Source organism: Lytechinus pictus, chromosome 8 (genome assembly GCF_037042905.1).
Source record: "Lytechinus pictus isolate F3 Inbred chromosome 8, Lp3.0, whole genome shotgun sequence".
NCBI classification, from domain to species: Eukaryota; Metazoa; Echinodermata; class Echinoidea; order Temnopleuroida; family Toxopneustidae; genus Lytechinus; species Lytechinus pictus.
In genome coordinates, this window is record NC_087252.1 from 20,372,663 (window position 1) to 20,389,312 (window position 16,650).

At 38.0% G+C, this 16,650-nt stretch overlaps 1 protein-coding gene across 1 annotated transcript in view; it reads left to right on the forward strand.

Annotated features, from left to right (window-relative positions):
* Window positions 1-16,650, forward strand: part of LOC129267046 (uncharacterized) — a 42,886-nt gene that overhangs the window by 5,405 nt on the left and 20,831 nt on the right. The window contains exons 6-9 of the mRNA XM_064103752.1: window positions 8,604-8,895; window positions 9,089-9,327; window positions 9,697-9,951; window positions 14,795-14,899. Of these exons, the coding sequence (XP_063959822.1) occupies window positions 8,604-8,895; window positions 9,089-9,327; window positions 9,697-9,951; window positions 14,795-14,899 (891 nt within the window). The remainder of the gene's footprint in view (window positions 1-8,603; window positions 8,896-9,088; window positions 9,328-9,696; window positions 9,952-14,794; window positions 14,900-16,650) is intronic.

Here is a 16,650-nt window from a genome sequence, read left to right on the forward strand (position 1 = left end):
ACTAACGAACCTTCGGAATTTCGAACCTCATTTTGTTTTCGGATTAACGAACCTTCGGAATTACGAACCTCACTTCGTTTTCGGACTAACGAACCTTCGGAATTACGAACCTTCGGAAATATGAACCTTCGGAATATCCGAACCTTCGGAATAACGAAGCTTCGGAATTACGAATGTATGCGTACCCAATGAATGGAAACATTTTCTTCAACATCTTGTTGAGAGTAGAACAACTCGAGAAGATTTGTTGTGTATTTTAAATAATGTTTTTAAGGTATACAAGTTTATCTATATAATTTATGTTGATAAAGTCTTAAAGTCCCCGACTTTGCAAACAAAATGGGCATCCATTTTAAATGATCCGGTTAATGATTGAAATAGATTGTATATGATTCCCCTTAAATGCTGTCTTTCAACTTAATTGTAATTTTCTTGACTATTACTCATTGATTACTGCAATATAAATGGGTTACACTTCGTAATTCCGAAGGTTCTTTATTCCGAAGGTTCATAATTCCGAAACACGTAAATTGCCTATACCTCAATGTTCGTTAATCAGAAAACGTAAAAGGGCTCGTTAATCCGAACATTTGTGGCGTTCTTCCGAAGGTTCGTCATTCCGAAGGTTCGATAATCCAAAAACGAAATAAGGTTCGTTGTTCAGAAGGTTTGTTAATCCGAAAACAAAATAAGGTTCGTTGTTCCAAAGGTTCGTTAGTCCGAAAACGAAATAAGGTTTGTTAATCATTTCGTTATCGGACTAACGAACCTTCGGAATTTCGAACCTCATTTTGTTTTCGGATTAACGAACCTTCGGAATTACGAACCTCACTTCGTTTTCGGACTAACGAACCTTCGGAATTACGAACCTTCGGAAATATGAACCTTCGGAATAACGAACCTTCGGAATATCCGAACCTTCGGAATAACGAAGCTTCGGAATTACGAATGTATGCGTACCCAATGAATGGAAACATTTTCTTCAACATCTTGTTGAGAGTAGAACAACTCGAGAAGATTTGTTGTGTATTTTAAATAATGTTTTTAAGGTATACAAGTTTATCTATATAATTTATGTTGATAAAGTCTTAAAGTCCCCGAGTTTGCAAACAAAATGGGCATCCATTTTAAATGATCCGGTTAATGATTGAAATAGATTGTATATGATTCCCTTTAAATGCTGTCTTTCAACTTAATTGTAATTTTCTTGACTATTACTCATTGATTACTGCAATATAAATGGGTTACACTTCGTAATTCCGAAGGTTCTTTATTCCGAAGGTTCATAATTCCGAAACACGTAAATTGCCTATACCTCGATGTTCGTTAATCCGAAAACGTAAAAGGGCTCGTTAATCCGAACATTTGTGGCGTTCTTCCGAAGGTTCGTTATTCCGAAGGTTCGATAATCCAAAAACGAAATAAGGTTCGTTGTTCAGAAGGTTTGTTAATCCGAAAACAAAATAAGGTTCGTTGTTCCAAAGGTTCGTTAGTCCGAAAACGAAATAAGGTTTGTTAATCATTTCGTTATCGGACTAACGAACCTTCGGAATTTCGAACCTCATTTTGTTTTCGGATTAACGAACCTTCGGAATTACGAACCTCACTTCGTTTTCGGACTAACGAACCTTCGGAATTACGAACCTTCGGAAATATGAACCTTCGGAATATCCGAACCTTCGGAATAACGAAGCTTCGGAATTACGAATGTATGCGTACCCAATGAATGGAAACATTTTCTTCAACATCTTGTTGAGAGTAGAACAACTCGAGAAGATTTGTTGTGTATTTTAAATAATGTTTTTAAGGTATACAAGTTTATCTATATAATTTATGTTGATAAAGTCTTAAAGTCCCCGACTTTGCAAACAAAATGGGCATCCATTTTAAATGATCCGGTTAATGATTGAAATAGATTGTATATGATTCCCCTTAAATGCTGTCTTTCAACTTAATTGTAATTTTCTTGACTATTACTCATTGATTACTGCAATATAAATGGGTTACACTTCGTAATTCCGAAGGTTCTTTATTCCGAAGGTTCATAATTCCGAAACACGTAAATTGCCTATACCTCAATGTTCGTTAATCAGAAAACGTAAAAGGGCTCGTTAATCCGAACATTTGTGGCGTTCTTCCGAAGGTTCGTCATTCCGAAGGTTCGATAATCCAAAAACGAAATAAGGTTCGTTGTTCAGAAGGTTTGTTAATCCGAAAACAAAATAAGGTTCGTTGTTCCAAAGGTTCGTTAGTCCGAAAACGAAATAAGGTTTGTTAATCATTTCGTTATCGGACTAACGAACCTTCGGAATTTCGAACCTCATTTTGTTTTCGGATTAACGAACCTTCGGAATTACGAACCTCACTTCGTTTTCGGACTAACGAACCTTCGGAATTACGAACCTTCGGAAATATGAACCTTCGGAATAACGAACCTTCGGAATATCCGAACCTTCGGAATAACGAAGCTTCGGAATTACGAATGTATGCGTACCCAATGAATGGAAACATTTTCTTCAACATCTTGTTGAGAGTAGAACAACTCGAGAAGATTTGTTGTGTATTTTAAATAATGTTTTTAAGGTATACAAGTTTATCTATATAATTTATGTTGATAAAGTCTTAAAGTCCCCGAGTTTGCAAACAAAATGGGCATCCATTTTAAATGATCCGGTTAATGATTGAAATAGATTGTATATGATTCCCTTTAAATGCTGTCTTTCAACTTAATTGTAATTTTCTTGACTATTACTCATTGATTACTGCAATATAAATGGGTTACACTTCGTAATTCCGAAGGTTCTTTATTCCGAAGGTTCATAATTCCGAAACACGTAAATTGCCTATACCTCGATGTTCGTTAATCCGAAAACGTAAAAGGGCTCGTTAATCCGAACATTTGTGGCGTTCTTCCGAAGGTTCGTTATTCCGAAGGTTCGATAATCCAAAAACGAAATAAGGTTCGTTGTTCAGAAGGTTTGTTAATCCGAAAACAAAATAAGGTTCGTTGTTCCAAAGGTTCGTTAGTCCGAAAACGAAATAAGGTTTGTTAATCATTTCGTTATCGGACTAACGAACCTTCGGAATTTCGAACCTCATTTTGTTTTCGGATTAACGAACCTTCGGAATTACGAACCTCACTTCGTTTTCGGACTAACGAACCTTCGGAATTACGAACCTTCGGAAATATGAACCTTCGGAATATCCGAACCTTCGGAATAACGAAGCTTCGGAATTACGAATGTATGCGTACCCAATGAATGGAAACATTTTCTTCAACATCTTGTTGAGAGTAGAACAACTCGAGAAGATTTGTTGTGTATTTTAAATAATGTTTTTAAGGTATACAAGTTTATCTATATAATTTATGTTGATAAAGTCTTAAAGTCCCCGACTTTGCAAACAAAATGGGCATCCATTTTAAATGATCCGGTTAATGATTGAAATAGATTGTATATGATTCCCCTTAAATGCTGTCTTTCAACTTAATTGTAATTTTCTTGACTATTACTCATTGATTACTGCAATATAAATGGGTTACACTTCGTAATTCCGAAGGTTCTTTATTCCGAAGGTTCATAATTCCGAAACACGTAAATTGCCTATACCTCAATGTTCGTTAATCAGAAAACGTAAAAGGGCTCGTTAATCCGAACATTTGTGGCGTTCTTCCGAAGGTTCGTCATTCCGAAGGTTCGATAATCCAAAAACGAAATAAGGTTCGTTGTTCAGAAGGTTTGTTAATCCGAAAACAAAATAAGGTTCGTTGTTCCAAAGGTTCGTTAGTCCGAAAACGAAATAAGGTTTGTTAATCATTTCGTTATCGGACTAACGAACCTTCGGAATTTCGAACCTCATTTTGTTTTCGGATTAACGAACCTTCGGAATTACGAACCACACTTCGTTTTCGGACTAACGAACCTTCGGAATTACGAACCTTCGGAAATATGAACCTTCGGAATAACGAACCTTCGGAATATCCGAACCTTCGGAATAACGAAGCTTCGGAATTACGAATGTATGCGTACCCAATGAATGGAAACATTTTCTTCAACATCTTGTTGAGAGTAGAACAACTCGAGAAGATTTGTTGTGTATTTTAAATAATGTTTTTAAGGTATACAAGTTTATCTATATAATTTATGTTGATAAAGTCTTAAAGTCCCCGAGTTTGCAAACAAAATGGGCATCCATTTTAAATGATCCGGTTAATGATTGAAATAGATTGTATATGATTCCCTTTAAATGCTGTCTTTCAACTTAATTGTAATTTTCTTGACTATTACTCATTGATTACTGCAATATAAATGGGTTACACTTCGTAATTCCGAAGGTTCTTTATTCCGAAGGTTCATAATTCCGAAACACGTAAATTGCCTATACCTCGATGTTCGTTAATCCGAAAACGTAAAAGGGCTCGTTAATCCGAACATTTGTGGCGTTCTTCCGAAGGTTCGTTATTCCGAAGGTTCGATAATCCAAAAACGAAATAAGGTTCGTTGTTCAGAAGGTTTGTTAATCCGAAAACAAAATAAGGTTCGTTGTTCCAAAGGTTCGTTAGTCCGAAAACGAAATAAGGTTTGTTAATCATTTCGTTATCGGACTAACGAACCTTCGGAATTTCGAACCTCATTTTGTTTTCGGATTAACGAACCTTCGGAATTACGAACCTCACTTCGTTTTCGGACTAACGAACCTTCGGAATTACGAACCTTCGGAAATATGAACCTTCGGAATAACGAACCTTCGGAATATCCGAACCTTCGGAATAACGAAGCTTCGGAATTACGAATGTATGCGTACCCAATGAATGGAAACATTTTCTTCAACATCTTGTTGAGAGTAGAACAACTCGAGAAGATTTGTTGTGTATTTTAAATAATGTTTTTAAGGTATACAAGTTTATCTATATAATTTATGTTGATAAAGTCTTAAAGTCCCCGAGTTTGCAAACAAAATGGGCATCCATTTTAAATGATCCGGTTAATGATTGAAATAGATTGTATATGATTCCCTTTAAATGCTGTCTTTCAACAAAACTCCGCTACTTTCAATATAAACTTTTCAATCGGATAATGGGGATGAACAACATCTCTATGATATTGGCTTGTCTGAATCTAATTTATGTTCACTTTGTACTTCCTGTGTTGAAAGTATTTCACATCTGTTTTGGGACTACCGTGTAACTCAACAATTAATTCAAAACTTCCAAACCTCTTATTTGAACAATGACGTGTATTGAATAAAAATATACGTTTGTTTGGTTGCCCTGACGCTCAGTACTCTACTGTAAACCGTTATATTCTTTACGCGAAATATTTTATTTTTTCGACACGTTGTAAGGGTGATTGGTTATGTTTAAGCTCTTTTAAGAGCGTATTGAAATGCTATTGTGAAATTGAAAGGGTTCTCAGTCAAAAACATAATTTTGTTTTATCATTAGATAATAGTACGCATGTACAGTTGTAAACACGTTCGCTTCATGATTTTTCTGTTAGTTGAATTGCTTTCCAGTTTGATTTTGAATAAATCTTTCTATGAAAGAAAAAAAAAATTGGGGGCGGAGCTTACGTGTCCTTTCAAGCACTTCCGTAGATAAAACAATCGCCATGCACTCACCGTATCGACGCAGTGCTTTGATTGACAAGTCAAGGACACACAGGGCCGTAGCCAGAAGCATTTTGTTGGGGGGGTGTACCAGCTAAATTTGCCAACTAAATTTGGCGTGACAGCGCCAACGTGAGCACAGGGGGAGTCTGTTGGGGGATGTGCCCCCCCCCTACAATAATCACATGCTAAAAGATTTTGAATTTTTAGAATTGAATTAGTGGCATTTGGTGAATACTTTAAGGTAAATTATACAAAGATATACAAAGATATTTGTTGCACTGTAAAAATAAATATTTTTGATCAAAATAGAAAGGCTACTGTGTCATAGTTGCTAACTTGCAGTATAATGCCCTATATGCATTAATAATATCAAAATCGAAGATTTGTTAATTTTTAATTGACCTTCTGTGCAAGATGTCTCAACTAAAATTTCAAGAGTGCTACTGCTAACAGTGGCGTATCGTGGGTCACGGCATTGGAGGGGGGGGCACCAGCAAAAATTTTGAGTCACTAAGTGGGCGCGCGAAGCGCGCTCAATTGCCAGGTATACTGACCTAATAGAGACATTTTAAGGACTGTGCCATTAAACGGATATGTATCTTAGTGATCAAATAATGCGAGCGCGAAGCGCGAGCTGAAAATGTTTGATATTCAGTCCTAAAAAGGGACATTATAAGCAAAGTTTTGTAATCATGATACACTATACGTACCTGTCTCACAAAACAAACAATGCGAGCGCAAAGCGCGAGCTGAAATTTTTTGTATAACTTAACCATAAAAAGGGACATTTTAAGGACTATCTTTTGGAATTTATGAAGTGCCTACGTATCTCATCATAGTCATCTAATGCGAGCGCCAAGCGCTTGCTGATTTTGTTAGAATTACACTGGTACATGAAGCACTTTTTGTGGTCATTGTATCATGAACATGATACGTATTTCACTAATGAAATATTGCGGGCGAGAAGTGCGAGCTGACAATTTTTGAAATTCGGACCTGAAGAGGGGCATTCTATGGCTTGTTTGTAGGAATTTACTATTTCACTAATTAAGTGATGCGAGCGCGAAGCACGAGCTGAAAATTTGTTATAATTAGATCAGAAAAGGGACATTTTAAGGACTGTCTTTAGGAATTCGTGCACTGCAAAAACGCCGGTGTCGATTTAACACCAGCCCGGTATCTATATCGGTCCACACCAATGCGAACGTTAGCACAGACTGGAAATGTTTTATATTAAGGACTTAAAAGGGGGCAATCACTTTAAATATATAGTCATGAAAAAAACATATGTCACTACATAAAACAATAATAACTTGAAGTGCGAGGAGATAATTTGGTGCATAATCTTTATGGACTTAAAATACAACAGGACTATATATCTCATTAGTCAGACAATGCGAGCACCAGGAATGATGCAACCCCAACCTGCCCCCACTCCCACCCATCCCCACCCCAAGCATATTCTGACACCATAAATTAAAAAAAATCTTCGGCGACAGAATTTAGTAAAAATAACTTAGAACATTTTAGTGTTTTTTGCTAACTGCAAACTTGTAGACAAGTCTACAAGTTGTAGACTTGTCTTCATGAATTTGCCAACTGCAGAGTTACCAGTTTTTTAAGTCTTGTGTTCTGTTCTTTTCAGATCTGAAACGGGGCAGTACTTGTACATCACTTTGCTGACTGGTAGAGCGTATAGTGTTCTGCCACTTTAATAGGCCCACTTTATAATTTGCCAACTATACTTTGGCTTTGATTATTCAACTTAAACCTTGGAAATTCATCCCGCCCCATATTTATTTACCTAGTCTTGCCTCTAATTTTACAAAACTAATGTGTTTGTTAAATCGTCAATAATTGTGGTATAATAATATTTGATAACTCACAAGCTTGTTTATATTGGGGGAGGACCGGGGGCTTTCTTTGTGTGTTATTATAGCTCCATCTATTTTGTCCTTTGGCTTTGTATTTTGCTGACTAGTAGGGGTTCTAAGCCTGGCTACATGGACTTGGATTTGCCAACTGGTTGTCTTTACTCTAAAAGTCGTAACCTTCTTCGAAGTTAGTACCCCTATTTTTCTTTCCTTTTTTTTTCTTTCTTTCTCCCCCCCTCTCTCTTTCTTTCTCTCCCCCTCTCTCCTTTCTTTTTTCTCTTCCTTTCTTTTTCTCCCCTATCCTCCATTTTGCCAACTGGTACATGATTTTGCCGACTGCCATGAATGTTGGGGGGGTGTCACACCCCCCCATACCCCCCCTCTAGCTACGGCCCTGAGGACACATACCGCCTTCGTTCGGGAATTCGAATTCAAATCACAGTTTTCGAGTGAGCGTATGAAAGGTCCGATGATCGGACAAATTGCAATCATCAATACAATGATGAAAAGGTCCTAAAGCATATTAACATCTGCATCGGACTGTGTTTAGCGGCCGCAAAACTAATTTTCACTTGTTCAACGTTTAAAATTGGTTGATTCGTGTCAACTTTTATGTAAGACGGAATTTTCGTAATCAAATTAAATAACGAAGAGAGTCTTTGGCCAAAAACCCCTTTATTAATCATTGAATCAAAACAGCAGTGCCGTCGTGGACTCTAGACAAATGACATATTTGCAATATAACGTTCGGTTCGAATAATACGACGATGTGCTCTCCCGGTCAACCAACTTTCGACAATGGCATCTGATCTGTTCATCGTGATTTGACGGGTATTTTCAAAGCCACTAGTGCGTTTTAAAAAGCTTCTGCGTAGTGTTGTAAAAATACGCAAGTGTGAAAGTCAGCAAACAAAAGGATAACTTATTTAAAAAGTCGAAGATACGTACTCATTTTGTGATTGTGCTGTTTGACGTCAGTAATTTGATAATCTTAATGGACCTTTGCAAAGCTTATGGGCCGAACTATCGTAACTTAAACGATGGTCCGGCCACCTCAAACTCCTGTTCAGAATGTTCTGGTGCAGCAAACGTCCCCGAGTGTTGCGCTTTCTTTTTCAGATGTCCGTGATCGTACGTCAAAGGAAATCTCTCTTGAAGATCTGGAACACATTTGCTGGCACGTCCGCGGCTGCAGGAAGACAGTAAGGCCCATACTGCGAGCATTATACCCTCGCCATGAAGGAATCCCAAACTGCAAAGATGAATCCTGCGATCATGGTAAACCAAGAAACGCCGAAATCAACGATGACCTGCAGTTAATGAAGACATGGAAGGAACATTCAATGACAACGAAACCTGGATACCAGGAACCTATGGAGGATCACAAAGAAGGGGAAATGGTACATATGAGGTAAGAACTGTAATTGCATGGTTAAAGTTTTTACGTGTGCCATATATTATCTCTCCCACGATAGTGTTCGAAGCAAAATTTCCAACAAAATATACACTTGTATACATATAAATTGAGAAACCTTGCAGCCATTATGACTTTTGATTGGAGGTGTCTTTACTATTCATTTACTTATAACAATTATTCTTACCAGACAACCAACTTCCAGAGGGATTTGCTGCTGCCATAAACAACCTAAATATCGGCATGGTGATGACAAGAATGAGCAACATCCGATGTTTTCTGCACAGTCCGAAGAGGTAGAACTGGGAGTAGAAAGATCGTCACCAAACCAAATGATTCAACTTTGCCTAGCGTTAGAAAGAGCAGGAAAGGACGTACATGGACCTGATAAGGAAGTCTATATTCAACTGGCCAAAACTTTCTTCCTAAGTATGTTTAATTGTACACCAGCCATTGTCGTAAGGGAGGGGGGGTGGGGTTGTTGTTAAATGGGTATCGGCATTGGCGTTATAAAATGGATTTATTGTTGGAATCTTAAAAGAATAGCAAAACCAAAATTACATTGCAGTGATTTTGGATGCATTTGAATTACTTGGTAACTATAGTTTTCAAACATTTAACCATTTAGAAATCCCTTGAAGGGTAGTATTTAAATCTGTCTTTATCACCGAAGTGAAAAGATAGAAATGTATCGGGGCAAATGATCAACTTAATTATTATGTACTTTTATATAATGTCCAGTTCTTATAATATTGAAGTATAACAGATTCATGTGCGTTTTTCTATTCAAATGCACAGTTAAAGATGAGTACAAGAGGGAATTGGACAATGAGGTCATCACGGAGTTTGCTCTGAGTATCACCCTACAACACTACAAGAATCTTGCAAAAGCAGCGGACTCCATTGCCAAAAGAAATGTTGAAGACCTCAAAGCGGTGTTCGAAACAGGCACTATGCTTGAAGGATGGGTACAGGAGCAAAAATGCAGTAATTTCGAAGTCAGGTGTAGACTGAGGCAAGCAGCAGAACAATGCAGTCGTCAAGACATTGCAGGTACAGTTGACCCGCCATCCCCAAACCAATCATAAGTTGCCAGGGAAAGGTTCTTTTTAAATAACCCAAGAAGCAATTCGGCCTTGAAAAGAAAAAAACCCGAAAAGATTAGATAATCTGAAAGAGTTTGTTCTTCATTCGGTAAAAAAGGAAGTTGATAAGATCAATAAAGTTGAGATGGAAGGGTTTCCCAAGACACCATTTTCCCCTGACTGTTTGGACGTTTCGCTGAGATTGTTAAGATTGTACAGTGTGCTCATCTCACGCATGAATGAACCCGCGAACCACGAACCTTGTTTTCTCTTTATTCCTAGGAGCTCTCAGTGCATTCGTCGACATTCAATAAAATATTGTTTGGTTTTATATATCATTTGATAAAATGACAACTGCTGTATCATTTTAAAGCTTAGGATGTATTTTTTCCAAGCTCGGATCGTGTATAGCCTCACTTTCATTGCTCTCAAGGGGAGCGCTATGTCAGGGCTACCTACTACCCGTGTGATTCTCAAATAGTTAAAGAAATAAAGAAGCAAAACAAATGGAAGAAATGATAAAACAGAAATTCAGACATTCTTGTGTAACAATGTACTCCCCTTTGGCCTTTTCTTCAAGTAAGAAAATGACTTCACCTTAGGGCGGCTTGCCTTTTTCACTCTGGATTGATATTCTACACCGTCCCTCCTTTTGCGGTATCACGTGTTGAAGGTGTAAATAGAGCTTATGCATTGACGTCAACTCGTCGCCATCTGAGCTATTTTGAAGCCATTGTCTTGCATATGCGTTGGTCATCTGCCGCTATGATCTCTGACAACTCTGTTTATAATCAGGGTACTAATGGATAATTCGTTTTTCATTCCCGATTTTCGTAGAGCAAAAACGGAAGTCAACCTCATGGATTGGTCTGTGAAAACACAAAAACGAAATCACAACGAGAAAAACCCCATTGTGATTTCATTTTTGGAGATCAAAAACAGTAGAATGAAATCAGGAATACTTTTGGTCCTCTCTGATACCTCATTCTATACCTGTGTTTGTTATATATCAAAAACAAAATCAGAACACGCTTTCTACCTCCTGATTCTGTTTGGAAAAACGCAGACAGCGAAAACGAAATCCGGTACCGCTTTCCACTTCCTGCTCTGTGATTTTGTCTTTCGCACAGCCAACAGCCACAACGGCAGGAAGTAGTCTGCTATGCAGACTCTGAACTCGACTCGGGCAATCAGATAAACACTAGCTTGACCCGGCGCATGCACATTTAGGGGGCTCAAATTAACAAAATTAAAGGGAATAAAGGGCTATTTATCGCATTTTTAAAATTAAAATGAAGTAATTTTTCAAGGGGCCCCAGGGATATCCCGACGGCCTAGCCAGGGTAACCACGCGTATCCTAACTTGTAGAGAATACGACTCGGGCAATCAGATAAACACTAGCTTGACCCGGCGCATGCACATTTGGGGGGCTCAAATTAACAAAATGAAAGGGAATAAAGGGCTATTTATCGCATTTTTAAAATTATTTGTAAAATAAAGTATTTTTCAAGGGGCCCCAGGGATATCCCGACGGCCTCGCCGGGGAAACCGCGTATCCAAACTTATGGAACCTGTCTTAGGCAACAAGATAGACACTAGCTTGACCCGGTGCATGCACATTTAGGGGGCTCAAATTAACAAAATTAAAGGGAATAAAGGGATATTTATCGCATTTTTAAAATTAAAATAAAGTATATCGAAATACGTTATACACACGTGCACGCATTACATTGCATGCATGAAGCTTCATGGTGCATGCATGATGCAACAAAAATTTACGTTAACATGGCTTTTTCCAGCGTTTTCGGACCTTCACAGACATTGGCGTAGCTAGGATTTTTTCCCGGGGGGGGGGGGGGCAAGGGGAAATAAAAGAAAATGAAGGAGGCAGCGAAATGAGATGAATAAAATATTTTTTAAAATACATGGATACATGAAAAAAGACATGATATTTGCTATGATGTAAAAATCTATCACATAATTATAATTTTATTTCAAAATGCCATTTTTCTTCTGGCTCGCTTCGCTTGCTGGCGACTTTTTTTAATACAAATTTTCCCACATATGCTATGGTGTGCCCCCTCAAAATAGTTAGATGATTACGGTACTCAACTGCATTGATTGATTGATTGATTGATTGATTGATCGACTAAATTTCCAAAACGACTATCACATAATTATAATTTAATTTCAAAATCATTTTAAAAGACAGGGAAATAAATTAAAGATTAAAAAAGGCAAACAAAAGCGAGTGAAGGTAGAATGGAATGAGGCAAAATCTAAATTTGAAAAAAAAAGAGACAATATATTACTACCGGGCTGCTGAGGATTGAAGATAACGAGCGGGAAAAAGATGGATGGTATATAGCATAATTTCGTATGAAAGTCTATTATAAAGCTGCTAAATATTCAAAGCTACCGGGGGCTCTGTCCAAGAGTCAAGACCCGTGCAGTGGAGGCTCTTAACCTGTAACTTTTAAAGGGCTCTATAACGGCCCCCTATATGGACCCTTCCTGCATTAACCTTTGCGTTGAAGCACTGGCGTACGGGGGCGGGGATTGGTTCCACAGCCAAGGGGAAATAAAAGAATATGAAGGAGGCAGCGAAATGAGATGAATGAAATAAAAAAATATAAGACATGATATTTGCTATGATGTAAAAATCTATCACACAATTGAATTTTATTTCAAAAGGCCATTTTTCTGGCTTCTGGCTCGTTCCGCTCGCTGGCGACTTTTTAAAAAATTTCCCACATTTGCTATGGTAGGCCCCCTCAAAATATTTGGATGATTACGGTACACAACTGCAGCACTGAATTTATGTGTAGTGTGAAAGCTGTATAAATATACACGCAATTTGATTAAAATTCAAGTGGCCATCTGTAAGGTTTAAAATGGCTTTAATATCAAGAGGTTCCGGGGCTCCACCCCGGACCCCACTCATAAAGCATTGTTGTATGAGTTTGGACCATGGCCCCCAGAAGTTCTACAACCAAACAAAAAAAGAGGAAAGAAAGAAAAGCAAAGGAAAAGTGTTTAATATTTTTCTGAATATCACGTCAAAATCTATCTTCATGTTAGATTCTCATGAAAAGGTATTTTTTCTATCTCGCTCGCTTCGCTCGCTCCGGACTTATATTAAGCTACTTCTTGCCATAAGCGCCATACTGGGCACTCTCGAGCATTAGGGCTTCGCCCTGATGAGCACAATCATAACAAAAATCCTTTTCACCATGGCGTACAAAATATATTATATTATCTTTAACACTTTGTCAAAATCTATCACAAAATTGGATTTTTGCCATTAAAATGTAAAAATTTTTGCTCGATCGCTCCGCTCTCTCGCATATATATATTTTTGTCCAATACTCCATAATATCGCCCCCTCAAAATTTTTGCCTTTTGACTCCATTGCCTGCTTTATGATGTGACCGGGAAATTCTCGGTTCTTGCCCCCCCCCCCCCCCCAGCCACCGACCCCTGTTACGCCACTGCATGCAACGGGTCAAGCTAGTGTGTATCTGGTTGCCCGAGTCGAGTACTACAAGTGAGGATACGTGGTTACCCCGGCTAGGCCGTCAGGATATCTCTGGGGGCCCCATTAAAAATACTTTTTTTTTAAATTGAAAAATGCTTGAAATAGCCCAATATTAATTTAATTTTGTTAATTTGAGCCCTCTAAAGGTGCATGCACCGGGTCAAGCTAGTGGCTATCTTTTTGCCTAAGACAGGTTGCATAAGTTTGGATACGCGGTTTCCCCGGATAGGCCGTCGGGATATCCCTGGGGCCCCTTGAAAAATTACTTTATTTTAATTTTAAAAATGCGATAAATAGCCCTTTATTCCCTTTAATTTTGTTAATTTGAGCCCCCTAAATGTGCATGCGCCGGGTCAAGCTCGTGTTTATCTGATTGCCCGAGTCGAGTTCAGAGTCTGCATAGCAGACTACTTCCTGCCGTTGTGGCTGTTGGCTGTGCGAAAGACAAAATCACAGAGCAGGAAGTGGAAAGCGGTACCGGATTTCGTTTTCGCTGTCTGCGTTTTTCCAAACAGAATCAGGGGGTAGAAAGCGTGTTCTGATTTTGTTTTTGATATATAACAAACACAGGTATAGAATGAGGTATCAGAGAGGACCAAAAGTATTCCTGATTTCATTCTTCTGTTTTTGATCTCCAAAAATGAAATCACAACGGGGTTTTTCTCGTTGTGATTTCGTTTTTGTGTTTTCACAGACCAATCCATGAGGTTGACTTCCGTTTTTGCGCTACGAAAATCGGGAATGAAAAACGAATTATCCATTAGTACCCTGATTGTTTATCTTGTTTATGCGTATTCCTCCTCTGGGGGAGGCCGCTTTGAGAATTATGACTTTATATGTATAAGGTCTCATGACCACGATTGAGGGTAATAGTTTGAACATTATTTTTATACAGGACGCCTCCTATCTCCTACTAGCCAGAGCAGTGTCTTCGCCCACTTGCAAGGCTACAGTTTTTTTTGATAGAGGGTTATGATGTTTGAAATCTCCATTATATCTTTTCCTTGACGGTGTGAAAGAAATTATTTATCATTGTAAGACAATGACCTGGGTGATTGACGTTAAATGAGTTGTTATTTTTCCCCAAGAAGAATCACTGCACATACGCGCACACCTCACTCAACCACGTGCACGCATTCCACTACACACAATCAATGATCATTATAAGAAACGTTGAAATAATTTATTCGATCTTCAAGTTTCAAAGCCAATAGTAGTGCTTCCCTCGAAATAAATGAAATATTTGACAAAAAAGTTTACGTGTTTCCACAGATATTTTCATAACCAAAGAACAGAGCGAATTAATGGCACCAACACTCCAAGCTTCCGTGACAATTACAAATGAGCAACGCAAGGGTGATAGTGAAACAAAACGTGGTAAGTACATACACTTATTTTTGTACTTTTGGGGTGCGTATACTTACGCTCTTTTTGTTTGGTCTCTTATTGACTATGTGTTATACATGACTAGTCTTGGAAATATATAATCATTTTGAGATTAACAAATAATACAGAGAATCAGTTAGCATACAATTTTATAGAAACTATAATGTTTTTGAAATGAAAGTAATTGTTTTGCTACTTGTTCATACGATTAGTGTTGTTTGAATGTTTTGAGTGGTATGTTATCATTTAGGTGAATACTGCATTACGCGATTACACCGCTCAGAATGCTTCATTATCATGATTATGCTAGCCAGGTAGTTGAAGACTTGACGTGGCGATAATAGGGATGCTGGTTCGTTGCTGTTTTAAACTTTCGCACATATCACAATCCCACCCTCGATCTTATTTTTCCCTCATTGTTTTCGTACTAAAGATAATTCGTTTCAAACACTGCACCGAGTCGTGGACTGTATATTTTTGTCAAGGTTCCTTATCAGTTTCCCCCAAAAGAGAGTAAATGGTAAACTATACACAACAAAAAAGTAAGTCACCCCTAAATCAAATTCCTGTAACTTTCGAACGGAATTATTTTGAGAAATTATATTTCGTAGGTGGTTTTCTACACTCATTAAACAACTCCTGGGGAAAAATCAGATTGATCGGTTGAGTCATGCATGAGTAGTTTTACTATCCATCATTTAGCCACTCCACACACAATTTTGATATCGTTTATTCATAGTTGAGTGAGCACAATGTATGGCAGGGGCCGCGGAAGCGGGGGGGGGGGGGGCTTCAGTCCCCCCAACTTTATTTCAAAAAGCATGTACAAAAATGTAAAAATGACCATACGATTGTGTTTTTTTTCAGCCCCCCCCCCCCCCCACTATGAAAACCCTTCCCCAATCCATGTATTGCGATGCATCATCATAGGGGTTTATGGTAGTGTCCTCTACAACTTGTTAGATCATGTTAAAATTTGAAAATGTTGGTGGCTCCTCCGATTATAGGCCCTTCCCCCATTTTAAATTTCTGGATCCACCACTGATTTGTCCTAAGTTTTCGAATGTGCTCGCTCAACCATGAAAATGTTTAAAGTTCGGAAAGTGTGTGATGATAGAAATGATGGATGATAAAAACAACAGCAATTCAGTCATATTTGAAACCGAATTTGCCCCCAAGATTCACTTTATTACCATTTTAAATGAGTCTGTGACATTGAAATACCAATTTTCCCACTTTGACTTGAAAAATTTATTGAATAAGGGGTTACTTATTCTTAAACATATGCACCTATAATGCACACAAGTCTATGAAAGACGAAGTCAAAATTTTAACAAATATGAAATGAGGGTTTATTTCATGGAGATTTTTGTTACTTTTGCCAACAGTTATTTCATGAAACTTCGCACATGGCTTCAGAGTAACACTATCCAAAAGGCGCGCACACCAAAATAACCATTCGATACGGCACAGAGTGGGGCCAAGGCCTTGAACTTTCTTCTCATTTGCATAATTTTCGAATATTCTGTGCTCACTGATGCATTAAACATCGGGATTTTCTTAAAAATCAAATCAAATCAACTATGCAAGGAGGTTTGTGACAGATATCCATAGTTTCAAATTGCACTTTTTCCAGTAACGTAAAAAAAACTAATCACATTCCACATGCTTATTCAAGCGTAGATATTTAATTAAACGCCTTGAATCATTGAAGCATGTTGATTGGTCATGAACATAACGAC